Here is a 16,419-nt window from a genome sequence, read left to right on the forward strand (position 1 = left end):
CCTGAAATGATAGAATTTTGAGTCTCTTCCTCATTTTCATTGCCTCTCTGTTATCTCCTTCTGCTAGTCATTGTACTAGCTAATTATGTTAGCTAATAATTAATCTCAACTGCACTCAGCAGTTGACAAGAGAGTCCTTGGTCCACAACTCTGTAATCAAAATTATTTTGAGGCCCTGCCAGCAAATACAACATTATAAATGGGTAATTTTTTTTTTTAAGTTTTATTGGTCTTTTTTTCAAAACCAGTTATTTCTGGATAGCTCTCCTTCCAATGAAGTTTCCTGTGTTTTCAATTTTAAAAAGATATTTAATTGTATATCATATCCATTTCTGAACTAATTCCTCTGCTCCCCTACCCAGTGAGCCTTCCCATATAATAGAGAAATAAAAAGAGAAAAAGAAAAAAAGTTGGACAAAAAAATTGATAGATTATCTCGATCTGAAAGTATATGTAGTATTCTACTCTTCTACTATACCGCCTCTGTAATAATAAGAGGAGGTATAGCATTTCTTATGTTTGACCAAGATCAGTCAAATTACACAGGGTTTAGTTTTCACATTTGAAAAATTTATGCGTTATGTTTTTATATCACATTCATTTATGAATAGATTCCTCCCTTACCAAAAGAATCTCCCATGTAACAAAGATTAGAAGAGAAAAAAGCAGTTTGTCAAAATCAACCATTTTGACCACATTTGACAGCAAATGCAGCGTTCTGTATTTATAGTCTTTCTGTCTCTTCAGCAAAGGGAAAAAAGTACATTATCTCATCTCTTTAATCTGGAGCTAGACTTGGTCATTATAATTTTACAGTATTCCATTTTTTTGTTCTTTCTATTACATTTTAAATAATATTGTGGGCAGAGCCAAGATGGTGGAGTAGAAACAGGACTTCCTCGAGGCTACCGCTTCCACCTCCTCCAATTCATGTAAAAAATGACTCTAAACAAACTTTGGAGCTTCAGAACCCACAAAATGACAGAGAGAAGCTAACCTCCCGCTGAAGACAGCCTGGCAGGAAGGCAGGAAGGGGCCAGCGCAGAATTCTGGAAAGCCAATCCCAGCCTCATGTGACCCAGCATGAGCCGGAGGTTTTAGTCTCAGGGCAGCCACAATCAGCCCTGGCTGGAAGGACTTCAGATCACCAGCAGCTGTGGCGGTATCCAGAATTATCAACCCATAAATGCCAAGGACAAAGTGAGAGGTCAGCACAGTGTGGACTTTGGGAACCAGGAGATTGTAGGAGGACCAAGCAACCAGTCTGAGGGACAATCACTCTTGCTTTAACCTGCTTGGATCTGGATCACTGTCTAGCATGGAGGTCCTGGGGTACGTGACTACTTTACCAGAGCATGTGGAGGCTTCAGAGAGGGCACCCACCTAATAGCTCTGGAATCTGAGAAAACCTCAGCATTTGGGATAAAGCTTCTCTCTCTGGTAGCAGAGTTCTACTGTGGCAAAAAGCTCAAAAGTCAAGTAATTTGAGTGACAACATGAGGAAGCAAAGGAATCAAAGCAAGCACAGCAATCTGACTTTACACTCTTATTTTGGGGACAAAAAGGATCAAAGCATGGAACAGGAGGAAGACAGTGAAGTCAGAACTCCTGCACCAAAAGCTTCCAAGAAAAAATGTGAGCTGGTTACCGGCCATAGAGGAACTTAAGAAGGATTTTGAAAACCAAATAAGAGAAGTGGAGGAAAAATTAGGAAGAGAAATGAGAATAATGCAAGAAAATTATGAAATAAGAGTCAACAACCTGACTGAAGAAAATAACACTTTAAAAAATAGACTAACTCAAATGGCAAAAGGGGCTCAAAAAGCCAATGAGGAGAAGAATGCCTTAAAAAGATGAATTTGGCAGATGGAAAAAGAATCTCAAATGCTCACTGAAGATAATCATACCTTCAGAATCAGAATGGAGCAAATGGAAGTTTGTGACTTTATAAGAAATCAAGATACTATTAAACAGATCCAAACAAATGAAAAAATAGAAGGCAATGTGAAATATCTCATTGGGAAAACCACTGACCTGGAAAATAGATCCAGGAGAGATAATTTAGAAATTATTGTACTATCTGAAAGCCATGATAAAAAAAAGAACTGGGGAGGCTAGGTGGCACAGTGAGTAGAGTGCTGGCCCTGGAGTCAGGTGGACCTGAGTTTGGATCCGGCCTCAAACACTTAACACACACAAACAAAATACCTAGCCATGTGACCTTGGGCAAGTTACTTAAACCCAATTGCCCTCCAAAAAGCAAAAAAAAAAAAACACCTAGAAATCATCCTTCAAGAAATTCTCAAGGAAAATTGCCCTGATGTTTTAGAACCAGAGGGTAAAATAGAGGTTGAAAGAATCCACCAATTACCTCCTGAAAAAGATCCCAAAAAGAAAACTCCTAGGAATAGTATAGCTAGGTTCTGGAGTTCCCAGATCAAGGAGAAAAATATTACAAGCAGCCAAGAAGAAACAATTTGAATATTATGGAAACAATCAGCATAACACAGGATCTGGAAACTTCTACACTGAGGGATTGAAGGGTTTGGAATATAATATTCTAGAGGTCAAAGGAGCTGGGATTAAAACCAAGAATCACCCACCTAGCAAAACTGAATATCACGTTTCAGGGGGAAATATGCTTATTCAATGGAATAGAGGACTTTCAAGCATTCTTGATGAAAAAACCAGAGTTGAATAGAAAATTTGACATTCAGATACAAGAAGCATGAGAAGGTAAACAGGGAAAAGAAATCATAAGGAACTTATCAAAGTTGAACTATTTACATTCCTACATGGAAAAATGATAATTGTAACTTATGAAACTTTTCTCAATCTGAGAATAGTTGAAGGGAATAGAAATGTGTGTGTATATATATATGTATATATGTATGTATACATACATATATATGTCTATATAGGAGGGTATATGGACGTATAAATACATTTGTGTGTGTGTGTGTGTATGTACAGGTATACATAGACAGAGAGTATAGGACCAATTGAATAGGAAGGGATGATACTTAAAAGGTGAAATTAAGAAGTGAGAGAGGAATATAATGAGAAGACATGGGGAGAGACAGAATGGGATAAATTATCTCATATAGAAGAGGCAAGTGAAAGCTGTTACAATGGAGGGGAAGAACAGGAAGGCAAAAGGGAATGAGTCAACCTTATTCTCATTGAATTTGCCTTAGGGAGGGAATGACATACACACTAAATAGGGTATCTCACCCTACAGGAGAGTAGGGGGGAAGGGAATGAGGGGGAATGATGGAAGAGAGATCAGGTGGGGGGGGGGGGAGTTGGAAGCACACACTTTTGAAAAGGGACAGGATCAAAGTAGAGAATAGAACAAGTGGAGGGTGGGATAGGAGGGAGGGAAATATAGTCAGTTTTTCACAATATATCCACTATGGAAATGTTTTGAACAGCTATGTACAACCTATATTGAATTTCTTATCTTCTCAGTAAGGGTGATGAGGGAGGAAGGGAAAGAATCTGGAATTCAAAGTTTTAAAATCAAGTGTTTAAAAATATATAATAATTATTATTATTTTACATGTAACTGGGAAATAAGATATACAGGCACTGGAGCATAGAGACCCACCATGGCCTACTGGAAAGTCAGAGGGAGTATGGGGGAAGATATAGGAGAGAGCAGATTGGGGGAGGGGATATTGAGTGGGATCACTATTTTGAGGTGGTGGGTAGGTGGCAAATGGGGAGAAAATTTGTAACTCGAAATCTTGTGGAAATGAATGATGTAAACTAAAAATAAACATAAAATTTAATAAAAAAAACATAAGAGAGGGATAAGGTAGTTTTTAAACAAAGGACATAAATATTTGTCCTACTGTCTCTTTTTTAAAATAAGTGCTAAATGTTCTTATGTCCATTTTCTGTAACAAACAGGAGTGCCTGGTCTGATTGCCTGTAATTTTAAATTATAAGCTAAAATATTGACAGGTTGTGACTCACACTTCATACACTTCACACTTCTTTTCAAGAAATTGTAGTCATTATAAACCTAGTAACATCAACAGAGATTTTCAAATGTATTGACAAGATTAAGTAAACCAATTATACATGAAAACTCTGAAAAAAAAAGTTATGGTGTATTTAAATCTTTTCCTAATTCTGATGACTTCTTTTTTGATTCTTAAAAAAAATTCCCTCATTTATCTGAATTCTTCATATTCTTTGTTACTTATTGTACCATAATATTCCATTACATTGATATACCACAGTTGGTATAGCTGATGGGTACCTGCTGTGTTTACGTTTCTTTGCTATCATAAAAAATGGTGCTAATTATCAGCCCCTTTGTTTCTGTCCAGACTTTGTTGGGGCATGTGCTTAGCAATGAGATGTCTGCATCAAAAGTTATGAAACATTATAGTCATTTTTTTCTAAAGATGATTCCAAATTGTTTCCAGAATATTGAAACAGTTCACAGTTTCACTAAGAGTATTTTAGTATTCTGCCTTCCTGAAGTGACCTCTAACATTAACTCTCTTATCATCTTTTATCATTGTTGACAATTTTCCAGGCTTGAGGTAGAGTTGTGTTTTTTTTATTTTATTTTTTAATATTTTTTTCAATTACATGTAAAAACAATTTTTAACGTTTTTTTTTTGAGTTCCATATTCCCTTCCTGCCTCCCTCCTTTCTCTCCTCATTGAGAAGGCAAGTAATTTGAGATAGGCTATATATGTGCAGTTATGCAAAACTTATTTCTGCATTATTCATGTTGTTAAAGAAAACACAGACCAGAAAAACTGCCAGGAAAAATAAAGTAAAAAAAAAAGTATACTTCAATCTACATTCAAATTCCATCATTTCTTTGTCTGGAAGTGGATAGCATTTTTCATCATAAGTCCTTCAGAATTGTCTTAGATAAGTGTATTGCTGAGAAAAGCTAAGTCATTCTCAATTTATCCTTGTACAGTATTTCTGTTATTGTGTACAGTGTTCTCTTGGTTCCACTCACTTTACTTTGCATCAGTTCATGTAAGTCTTTCCAGGTTTTCCCAAAAGTATCCTGCTCATCATTTCTTATAGTGAAATAGTATCCTATCACAATCATATACCACAATTTGTTCAGTCATTCCCCAATTGATGGACATCCCCTCAATTTCCACTTCTTTGCCACCACAAATAGAGCTGCTATAAATATTTTTGTACATATGTCCTTTTCCTTTTTTTTTTAATCTCTTTGGGATATAGACCTAGAAGTGCTATTGCTGGATCAAAGGGTAATACACAATTTTATAGCCCTTTTGCTCTCCAGAATGGTTGGATCAGTTTACAAATCCACCAGAAGTGCATTAGTGTCCCAATTTTTCCACATCCCCTCCAACATTTGTCATTTTCCTTTTCTGTCATATTGACCAATCTGATAGGTGTGAGGTGGTATTGAGTTTGCATGTCTCTAATCTGTAGTGATTCAGAGCATTTTTATATGATTATAGATATCTTTGACTGCTTCTGAAAATTGCCTGTTCATGTCCTTTGCTCATTTATCAATTGGAGAATGATAATAGAATTGTTTGGGCATGCATTTTTCTTAATATTGATGGTTTGGAACAATCTTACATATTAATATATTAATAGCTTGAAATTCTTTTGTTCTAAATTGTATGTTAATAAATTTTGACCCGTTTTATGTATATATATATATTTATATATATTTTATTTATAATATATATATATATTTGTGTTAATCCTCTGTATAACTTGGCTTTCTGACCATTATCAGAAATATATGATGCAGATTATTCTCAAAATGGCAGTTTTTCCTATTTTTTTTTACCTATGTTGATTGGTTGTGAAAAAGCTTTTCAATTTCACATAATCCAAAATAGGCTACTTTTTCTTTTGTGATCAGATTGCTTTTGTTTCTTGTTTGGTATAGAATTCCCTCTCTGTGATAGGAAGAAAATATCTTCCAAATCCAATTTTTTATGATGTTTTAAAGAAAAATTTGACTTAAGTCCATTTGTTCAGGTTGTCCATACCACAAGGAAAAACATTTTGACCACCTTTGATATATGCATTGCTTTGGTAAAGAACGTCTTTTTCATTGTATAATTGGTCTTTTGTTTAACATGTTGGGGTTTGGGGTGGCTAGAGCACTGGCCCTGGAGTCAGGAGTGCAAACCTGAGTGCAAATCTGGCCTCAGACATTTAACACTAGCCATGTGACCTTGGGCAAGTCACTTAACCCCAATTACCCTGCCCTCCCCCTCAAAAAAAAATGTTAGGGTTTAACTAATTGTAGATGAAATGTGATCAACTCATCATTTTCAACATTGTTTTTCTTTAGGTTCCAACTGAGAGGAGAGAATCCCAGCTTTTCTGCAGGTGAGCAACTTTTCCTTAAATAACTAAAACTATACTTCTAGTTCTCCATGATTACCTTGCCTAGAATAATACAAATTATGTGTTTTGGAAAAATAGCTCAGAAGATGTTCCCGCCTTCTAGAAGCAAAATAGTATTTTTGAAAGTTTTATTTTTTTATTTTGAACATAAGCAACAAAAAAAGAACATTTTCATACACAGCAAAACACAAAAAGAGGATTGTTCATGGAACTGTAGCTCTCTGCCTCATGCTGTCTGCTTCTTTCAAAAAGTGTGTTAATTTCTACATTTTTCTACATTTCAGTGAGTCTTGGTAAGATTTACCACTTTTCTCTTCTAAGCTGTTTATTCTCCTTTTAATTCTTTCCTCTAGAGCTTTTATTTCATTTTTTAAAGATCTTGCTTTATTTTTCCTATTCAAATCGTCCTTGTGGAAAATGCCTTTTTTCCTTTGAGTCTCTATTTGCACTTATTTTGGAATTACTTTTTCCTTCTTTTGAGAGCTCTCTAGGTCTACAATAATTTTTTATACTAGTTGGTGTTTTCTTTGATTCATTCATTTCTCCAGCATTAGGTCCTGAAGTGGGTCTTTGTGCCAGGGCCAGGCTCTATTCTGTAGGTGGAATTTGGGTTCTATTTAGTCTTAACCTGGGTTCTGTGAATGAACTCTACCTTCTAGGGTTGGACTCCACTAGAATCTTTGGGGTTCAAAGTGCTTGATCTTTATGTTCCCTCTCTGGAGCCCCTGGGTCTCTAAGCCGTCCTAATCTAAATGCTGCCATGTAGCTCTATGTCATTGCTGCTCCAGAGATCTTGCAAGGTCTCTACCCTGGGGCTTTTTAAGAGGGCTCCTCTGCTCTTTCTGCTTCTGGACATAGAGTCTCATAGGCTGCACATATCTGACCTGTGTTGATAGGCTGTTAGCTTATTTCCTGGGGCACCTCTATTGCCTGTGACTTTCTGGATGATCTTTTGTTTAATTCTGAGGTGGAAGAAGTCACTTACTATAGTTTTTCATTGGATTTATTGATCTTTATTTGATCTAGTTTGAAATTCAGGTTTTTGCTGGAGTAGGTGTGTGGGAACTTGGTGGTCTGCTTCTGTTCGGGTAATTGTCTTGGCCAGAAGTGCAGCATAATGCTCTAATACAGAGGTATTGTGGTAGTTGAAAGGGCACTAGCTTCAGGGAACCATGAGATCTGGGTTTTAGTCCTAGCTTTTCCAGTGAACAGCTGTAAGCAAATGAATGACTAGGTTGTACTTACTAGGTGATCTGTAAGGTCCCTTTTAGGTCTAATATTGACTGTTCTTGTGGCATCTTCTAGTTTTGACAGTCTGTTCTAGGTTCTAAGGTCTCTTCAAACCCTAATGTTCTGTGTTCTGGGCCTTTTTTGATCTAACTTTAAAAATTCCAAGGGCTCTTCCTGCCCTACAAAATCTCTGGTTCTTTATAGGACACCAGGTTCACTTTCATTGTAGCAGGCCCTCAGAAAATGTTTTTTGAATGAATAAATGACTGAATCTACCACACTAGGACACCTTTTGTGATTGTCTATTCAAGAAAAACCAACGGGCTTGAAATAAATGCCCTGATTTCTCAGCTGGTCCAGGAAGTAGTTTGATTAATCTGACAAAGTCTTTGTGACAATTTGAGTGCTTGGTTTTTTCTTCTTTGCCTATTTCTCTATTATGGGATAACATTTCAAGGAATTGTCTGATTTTACTTAAATCTGGTATTCTACTAAAGCATATAAAGGTGCCTTTTAAGTACTTTAATACACTACTTTGAAATAAAATAGAATTCACAAAAGTTTTCAAATGAACTTTTTTTGGGTAATATTTAAGAGATTGCTTTGAGATTTTTTGAAATAGAGATTATAGAGGTATATGGTTGCATTGAGAGACAGCTACAGCTCACAGCATTTCTAGAATGAGAAGGTTCTGGACAGGAGAGATAAGTGTGTTAGATAGACTTACTCGAGTGACAGATTTTGACTGAGTACAGCCACAGCATAGACTGTGCTGTGAGAGAGTACGCTCCTCATCCCTGGAAGGCCACGCAAATGCCAATGGATCATTTCTTGGCTCTATTGAACAGGAACTTTATCTCTGGGGTAGTGGGTTGGACAAGGTGACCTCTAAGGTCTTTTCTAACACTACATTTCTTTGCTCCAGTGCTTAGAACAGTACCTGGTATATAGTAGGTGCTTAATAAATGTTTATAATTGATTCTGGAAGAGTTTTTTCTTCCATAATTTTGAAAAATTGGAGCTCACACTTCATCTCCCTTGTTATCTCTGCTCCTGGATACTTTTCATGAGTCTCCAGGAGAGGAACTTAATATCCCAATACTCTTTGTTGTAAAAATCAGTCATTTTATCAACTTACACAATAGTCCACAGATCATTATGTGCAAAAATAATGGTGACAAGATAGTGACTTGTCCTCAGATGATTTCTCTCTGTATGCCTCAAAAAAAAAAGAATAAGAAAAATGAGATTAAAATAATATGAATAATTGTCTTTCCCCCAACTTCTGGACTGAGCACTTTTTCTTTTAGTTTAGCAACCAGAGACACTGTAGGCTAATTTAATCTGATGTGTTGAAAGGTACTCTGTCATGCTGCCCTCAAATTGAGGAGAAAATACATGATTATTTCCTAAAAAAAATGTGCTAATTGAAAGATTTCCTAAGCTTCTGTTTGAAACCCTGGAGTTTAGTGTCTTCATTTAGGGGAAAGTGCTGTCACTTTTCTCCAGAGGCTTATGTTAATGAGGCAGCAGGAGACCCAATTTAATAATGCAGAACAAGCCAAAGAAGAAAAAAATCAGTTGAACTCATTGGCAGTCAGAGGCTTTTAAAACCTTGTAAGTTCTATAATTAAAACAATTGACTAATTAAATGGTTTAACCACTGGTAAATTGACCAAAGCCTTCCATTTCAGGGGGAAAAATTGGTTAATTTAACAGTGATTTCAAAGAACTTCTTAATTAACCAGCTGCTATAATTATAAGAATTGCCCCAAACTACAATTGAAAGTGCTTGATTGCCAAGGAATATCAACAGTAGATCAGACAGCTTCAGTCATGACAAAGCATGATGTTGATTAGTTTTTGTTTTGTGGCTTAAAGCTACTAGTAGAGATTTGGTGTTTTTATAACTGAAGGGAGAGATTTTTAGTTGTGTCTTTTCATTTGTACCAAGATATTTTGTTTCTTTGATAATTTCTTCACTTATCATTCATTTGGGTTCCACTGACCCATATTACAAACATTTCACAATTTAGTAAGTGGGGTTTGTGAGTTGGGGTCAAGAGAATTTGTCCCCTGATGGCTAACTTGAGTGATGATTGAAAAAAAAAACACAAAAAACAGTTATGATCCTTTTCTGCACTTTGATTAGTCCTTGGACAATGGACATGTAGTCTGTCCCCATCCAGTGTTTTTCTAACTTTTGCTGTGCTGTGTCTACAAGACCTTAGGCAGCAATCAGTACAGTCCAATACTTGGGACTTCCCTAAGTACATGTATAATAACAGGAATATAAATACACAGGGTGTACAGACATGACCTAAGTCCCCAGAATCTCCAGCAGTATATTGCTGTGGCACAAAGAGCTCTCTAGTCACAAGGGTGAGGATCAATTTCAGAAATACTAGCTAGAGGCTTGAACTCTCTCTACCTTTATCTGTTTCCTGTGGGCAATTTCAGTGGGAGGAAGGCAGATACTTTTGTTTGGACTATTGGCAGTAGCTCAACTGATGTAGTTCCCTGATTATGATACTGGGTCAAACCTGCCAGAACTTTGGGTTCCTTGATAGAGCCTTCATGAATCCAGTGTTCTTCATTATGGTAAGTATTTGAGGAAGACTGCTAGAGATTACTCCTACAGTTTCTTATTTTTGGCCTAGACTTAAAAGCACTTTTGCTCTAGGGAATTTCTGATGAACAGACTCCTACCCATGAAGATCAGCAGCTATTCTATCACTTGTAGTCTCAAATAGTTGCCTGGAGCATGGAAAGAGGAAGAGGCTTGCCCAGAGTCACATGGCCCATATGTATTTTAAGCGTCTCTTGGACCCAGTCTTCCTAACTTGAAGACTACTTCTCTGTCTGCTATATCACAATGCCTCCCTCTTCTGTTAGGTTTGGGGGATCCCAAGCAACACAAGGGTTTACACAAAGTAGCCTCTCAAGCAATGTTTTTTGAATGAAGGAATTAATGAATAAATCAGCCAGTTAATCAATAGGCATTTTTTAAAATGCTTTCTGTGTTCCAGGCACTGTACCAAATGCTGGCAACACAAAGATAAAAGGGAAACAGGCTCTTCCTGCTTTCTAATGAGAGAGACGTGTACAGAGATAGGTATATAAAAAAATACCTGTGAATACAGATAGAAGGTAACCTTGAAGAAGGCACTAGTAGTGTGTGTTATGGGGTTGAGGGTGGGGGTGAGGGGTAGAACAACACCAGTAAAGGCTTCATGTAGAAGGTCACCTTTTTGAAAATTTTTATTTTAGTTTTCAGTTCTGAATTCTTTTTCTCCTTCTACCCTCTCCCCCACCTATCGAGAAGGCAAGAAATATGATACCCATTATACATGTGAGGTCATACAAAACATTTCCACATTAAGCACATTGCAGGAAAAAAAACAAGAGAGATTTAAAAAATGAAAAAAAATATGCTTCATTCTGTGCTCAGTGTTATCAGTTCTCTTTTTGGAAGTGGATAGCATTTTTCATCATGAACCCTTTGGAGTTGTCTTGATGAGAGTAGCTAAGTCTTTCACAGTTGGTCATGCTTATACTATTGCTGTTACTGTGTATAATGTTCTCCTGGTTCTGCTAACTTCATTCTGTATAAGTTAGTATCAGTAGAAGCTTACTTTTGAGGTGAGTCTTGAAGCAATCCAGGGATTCCAAGAGGCACAGGTGAGAAGAGAACATTGTAGGCATGGGGAGTATACAGTATAAAAGCACAAAAATGGGAGATGGGATATCTGTGTAATAGGAACGGCAAAAAGACCAATATTACTGGACTGCAGAGTGTGTGTAAGGAAGCTGGAAAGGTATGATGGGGTCAGGTTGTGAAGAGCTTTAAATGCCTGATAGAGAAATCTCTATTTGATCCTAGATATAAAATGTATTTATTGAATGAGGGGGTTTAGAGTAACGTGGTCAGACTGTGTGGAGGATGGATTAGAGCAGGGAGAGACTAAAGCCATGATAGTTGCTGTGTGAGTGGAGAGAAAAGGAGATAAGCTAGATTGGGGTGGGGAACCTGTGGCCTTGAGACCGTATGTGGCCCTCTAGGTCCTCAAGTGTGGCCCTTTGACTGAATCCAAACTTCATTTGTTCTGTGAAGTTTGGAATGAGTCAGAGGGGTGCACTTGAGGACCTAGAGGGCTACATACACTCTCGAGGCCACAGGTTCCCCACCCAAGCTAGATAAATTGAAGAAGTTTGGGGGGGAGGGGTCCAAGTCAAGAAGATGCTCATGGCAAAGGGCTTCAGTTTTCTACCTAAAGTATGAAGCAAGGCCCTCCAAGTTATTAGGAGACCAGTTCCTGTGAAGATTGAGCTAGAGAATCAGTAGTCTTAGTAATCAGCATGTGGGTTTTCCACAGTAGCATATTTTTAGTACCAGATTTACTTGTTCTTAATGGGCTTGTCCCTTTAATGGACAGAAAGGCATATAGTAGGTACTCTGTGGTTGACCACTGTTTTATTATTAAAAGGATGCTTTACGGGGGCACATCCTGTGAATAGCAAACTGTAGTTCTGATAATAGTCCTGAACTCTTGAAATTTAGTTCAGAAAACATTTACTTAGTAATCATGCCAAATTATCTCCAATATTTTCTATTTTAGTTCACCCTTAGTTCTTCCTGTTGTCCCAGCTTCATTCCTGTCTGTTTATTCCACTGTCCCAACTCAGCACTGCTATTTCTCAGCCTCTGTTTCTCTAGATTGTCAGCTCCTTGAGGACAGGGATTGTCTCTTTCCTCTTTTTGTATTCCTAGTGCTTACTACAGTGCCTGACACATAGTAGGCACGTAAGAACTTATTGACTGTTTCTCCCAGTTTTTGCTTATAGCTCAATGCTTCTGCTAGCAGCTTAGTGCTTTAGTCCTCCCTTTATTTATTTGTTCATTTGTTTATCCATCTGTCTGTTGTCTGTCAGTTTTCAAAGTTTTGGCACCTTCCCCTATAGGACTAAAGTTGACCCAAATCTTCTGGGCTTGTTAAGTAGGGTAGAAATGGAAGTGGTGTTTAGTAAAGAGATATACAGAGGATTCAAGAACATGCAGAAGTCAGTTGTCAGGTGTGTCTCATGTCGAGTGATGAGTAGACAGACCACCAAAGCTGGCATAGAGAGCACAGTAATCTTCTTGGTTCATTCCTCAGTATACATGTAAGGAAACCAGCCCTGAGGTGGAATGATCTTCATCCAGATGCTGCTCAACAGATGACTGAGGTGAAGAACAGTGAGCCATCCAAGCTTGTGTAACTGGTGAGAGGCAGAGCCCAGACCAGAATCCCACTGTGGACTCAGGCAATGAAAACCACCTCAGCATTCATAGGCCAAGTAACTTACTGACTCTAATGAACCAGAAAGAATATTGGGATGAAAGTCAGGAGCCCTGTATTCTTCATCCTGGCTCTGCCATTAACTTGTATGACCTTAAGCAAATGTCTTTCCCTCATTGTCCTTTTCTTTCTCTATAAAGTTGTTGGACTAGATGGTGTGTTCTCATCCTCCTCAAAGAGTTTCTGACTGTATGACTCTAAGAACTACCTCTCCATAAAGGAGCTTCGAAACTAGTCTGACTTCTTTTTTCTCTTTAAGGAAGCATTTTACTGAGTATCAGCCGCTCCTACAGGTCAAAGCCCACCCATGGCATTGGCAGGTACAAGCACCTGCTCATTCCAGCTGAGGTAAGTCACATTCTTTCTGACTGAATCACTTGTTGGCAAAGAGTCAAGAATCATAAATGCATGGAATGGGAAGTATTCAAGCTTAATGGACCAACCGTGTGACTTAATACATATTACTTCCTCACTGTTCCTCAGTGTTCTCATTTCTAAAATGAGAGATTAGACTAGATGATTTTTAAAACCCCTTCTCATCCTTTCCTGCCCCACACTGACATTCTGATATAAGGTCCCTTCTGGCTCTAATATTCTCTGATTTTCTGATGGTGCATAAATGAGACCTGACATTTTTACTAGTAGTCACTGGCTACTGATTTAAATTAATTCAACTTAAAAAGCATTTGTATATTACCTAAAAAGCATTATTAAAAAGCATTTAAGCACTTAATATGTGAAGACCACTGAGCTGGCTGCTGGGGATGCAGAGACAGAAAAGAAAAAGCCCCTTGCCATTTAGTAGTTTGCATTCATAATCCAGCAATTATAGAATGCCAGAGCTTGACTCTGTGTCTCAGTTTGTAGGCATAGGGAAGCACCTAGTATCTGGGGAGATTTTGGAGAGTAATGAGAGATTCTGGGTGTTGGAAGGGGCAGCCTTCAGGACAAGATGGGATGGAATGGGTTCACTTGTGCACCTAGAGAGGTTTGCCTTGGCATCGTACTTGTGATCTTTTCTCATTAGAATCCTTTTCCTCTTCCACCCTTCAGTCCTACTTTACTTTGTTCCTTGACCTCTCCTGCCTCTTCTGTGACTCGAATACCCTCCCTGCTGAATTTCTACCCACCCTCTAAGGGCCAAACTCAAATGCCACCTGGTCTTTGTAGCCATCCCCACCCACAGTCTAACAACACTTGGTTTGTACCTCTTTCTTATCTAACCTTTGTCATTCCCATGTGCTTAATAAATGTTTGTTGGTTTAAGGGTCCTGGGAGGTTAGTGTTTGTTGTTGGTAGGACTCTTGATTTCATTGGTATAGGGGGCTCCAAAAAGGAAACTATTAAGTTTCCTAATATTTCCTAATAAATAAACCATAACTAATTTACAATCGAGGGAACATTTTTGGAGACATGGGAATTTTACAATCCTGGTTGGCCCTTCTTTGCATCCCTACTCTTTGCTCCTTCCAGTTGTTCCTAGTTCTGCTCTTGGGGCCAGGAAAATAAAGGCTTGTGTCTCTACCACACAGCTGCACTTCAGAACTTGAAAACAGACACCCTGTGTTCCTCACCTCATCTGTAATTTAACCTCTGAGCAAAAATTCACTAGTGGTTTTCTCTGGAGCACCAGTCTTCTGAAGGATCACTCAGGGGAATTGCAAAATTTACATAAGAAAGAGGTGCAAACCAAGTGCTTTGTTAAACTGGGAGTGGGCATGGCTACAAAGACCAGGTGGCATTTGAGTCTGGCCTTTAAAGAGGCAGAGAGGGTGTTCCAGTCAGAGAAGAGGAGGAAGAGGGCATGGCATGGTCAAGGGACAAAGCAGAGAATAGGACTGAAGGGTAGACTAGGCAGAGGAGATGGATGAGAAGACACCAAAAGTACATTGGAGCCAGACTGTGGAAGGCTTTGGATGCCCACAAAGGAGAATGAGCTTGACCTGCAGCTGAGAGGAAGCTTCTGAAAGTTTCTGAGCAGAGGAATCACATGGCTTCAGGGGTAGCTCATGTTATCCTGTACCTTAGTTATGGCCTCTTTTTGTTCCTGCCCCAGGGCTTGAGAGCAAGACATGTGATTTCCAGTCCCAGCAGGTGTTTTTCTCTTTATAAATGTTCCCTTGGCATCAGGTGTCCATACCAACCATACCCCTTAGAGATTTTACCCACTTGATTTTTAGTGTTGATGCACAGAAGGTTTCTGTCATATATGACACTTTTTGTTTGTTATGCTGTCTCCTGTGTTAACTCTGGCAGCCACAGGCTTGTTGGCATCACTTGTAAGGCACACAGGCAGAGTATAAGCATTCTAGAGGGAATGGTGGGGCAGGTTGGAGGAAGGAGATAACACACAAAAGTCTGTGATTCAAAATAAGTTGTTTAAGTACAGGAAGAAAAGTATGAACTAAGTATTACAAAGGGTTCAGATGAAGGAAAGATCACTTTCTGATAGAAAATCGGGAAGGCATTTTAGCTGGACCTGGAAGAATGAAATCTGTCTAGTCTCTCCTCATCTCCAGGGTAGAAATGGGAGGAATAGGTAAGGCCAGATGGGTGGGAATCAAGAAGGACCTGAAAGGGAAGGTCATTCCAAGTTGGAGCAATTGAATGATTAAAGGAACAGAGGCAGTAAAGTCCAAGGTAAGGGATTAGTGAGTACAGTTTGGCTGGAACATTAGATTTGTGGAAGGCAATTATGAGAATCAGCTAGAAATCTCTGCTGAAGTCAAGACATGCCTTAAATGCTAGCCTGAGAAGTATAGAAATTAGGCATTCCAGAGGCATTGAGGAATCAGTGGGGGTTTACAAGCAGGAAAGGGGCATGAGAATAATATTAATAGATGACTTTACATATCACTTTAAGACTTAAAAGCATTTATAGATACGTTACCTCATTTAAGCCTTGTTAACAACCCTGTGACATAAGTTCTACAGATATTACTGTTGCCATATTACAAATGAAGAAACTGAGTCTCAGAAGTTAAGTGACTTAAGAGTGCTTAGCCTCACAACCTAGGAATGAACCTCAACTCCTCCCTGTCTCTCACCCCACCCATCCCCATATCTAGTCTGTTGCCAAGGCCCATTGATTTCACCTTTACAACATCTTTCAAATATGCCCCCTTCCCTCCTCTGACACTGCCACCCCCCTGGTGCAGGCCCTCATCATCTCATGCCTAGACAATCACACTAGCCTGGTCTGCCTGCTTCAAGTCTCTCCCCATTCCAGCCCATCCTCCATTCAGCCACCAGCATGATCTTCCTAAAGCACAGGTCTGACCATTGTTACTCACCCTACTCAATAAACTCTAGTGGCTCCCTGTTGCCTCCAGGATCAAAGACAGAATTCTGTGTTTGGCATTCATATGCCTTCATAACCAACCCCCCAATCCCCTCCCCTCATGTACCTTTCTAGTCTTCTTACATCTTACTCCCTTCCACACAGGCTCTCCCTTTTCATCTCTAC

The 16,419-nt window shown here is 38.7% G+C and overlaps 1 protein-coding gene across 1 annotated transcript in view; it reads left to right on the top strand.

Annotated features, from left to right (window-relative positions):
• Positions 1-16,419, top strand: part of MRPL48 (mitochondrial ribosomal protein L48) — a 65,095-nt gene that overhangs the window by 22,092 nt on the left and 26,584 nt on the right. Inside the window, exons 3-4 of the mRNA XM_069070828.1 lie at positions 6,329-6,366; positions 13,213-13,301. Coding sequence (XP_068926929.1) covers positions 6,329-6,366; positions 13,213-13,301 — 127 coding nt within the window. The remainder of the gene's footprint in view (positions 1-6,328; positions 6,367-13,212; positions 13,302-16,419) is intronic.

The sequence above is a fragment of the Petaurus breviceps genome, unplaced genomic scaffold, assembly GCF_028583685.1.
Source record: "Petaurus breviceps papuanus isolate PSGF00001 unplaced genomic scaffold, PetGlider_PUasm1.0 90823, whole genome shotgun sequence".
Lineage (NCBI taxonomy): Eukaryota > Metazoa > Chordata > Mammalia > Diprotodontia > Petauridae > Petaurus > Petaurus breviceps.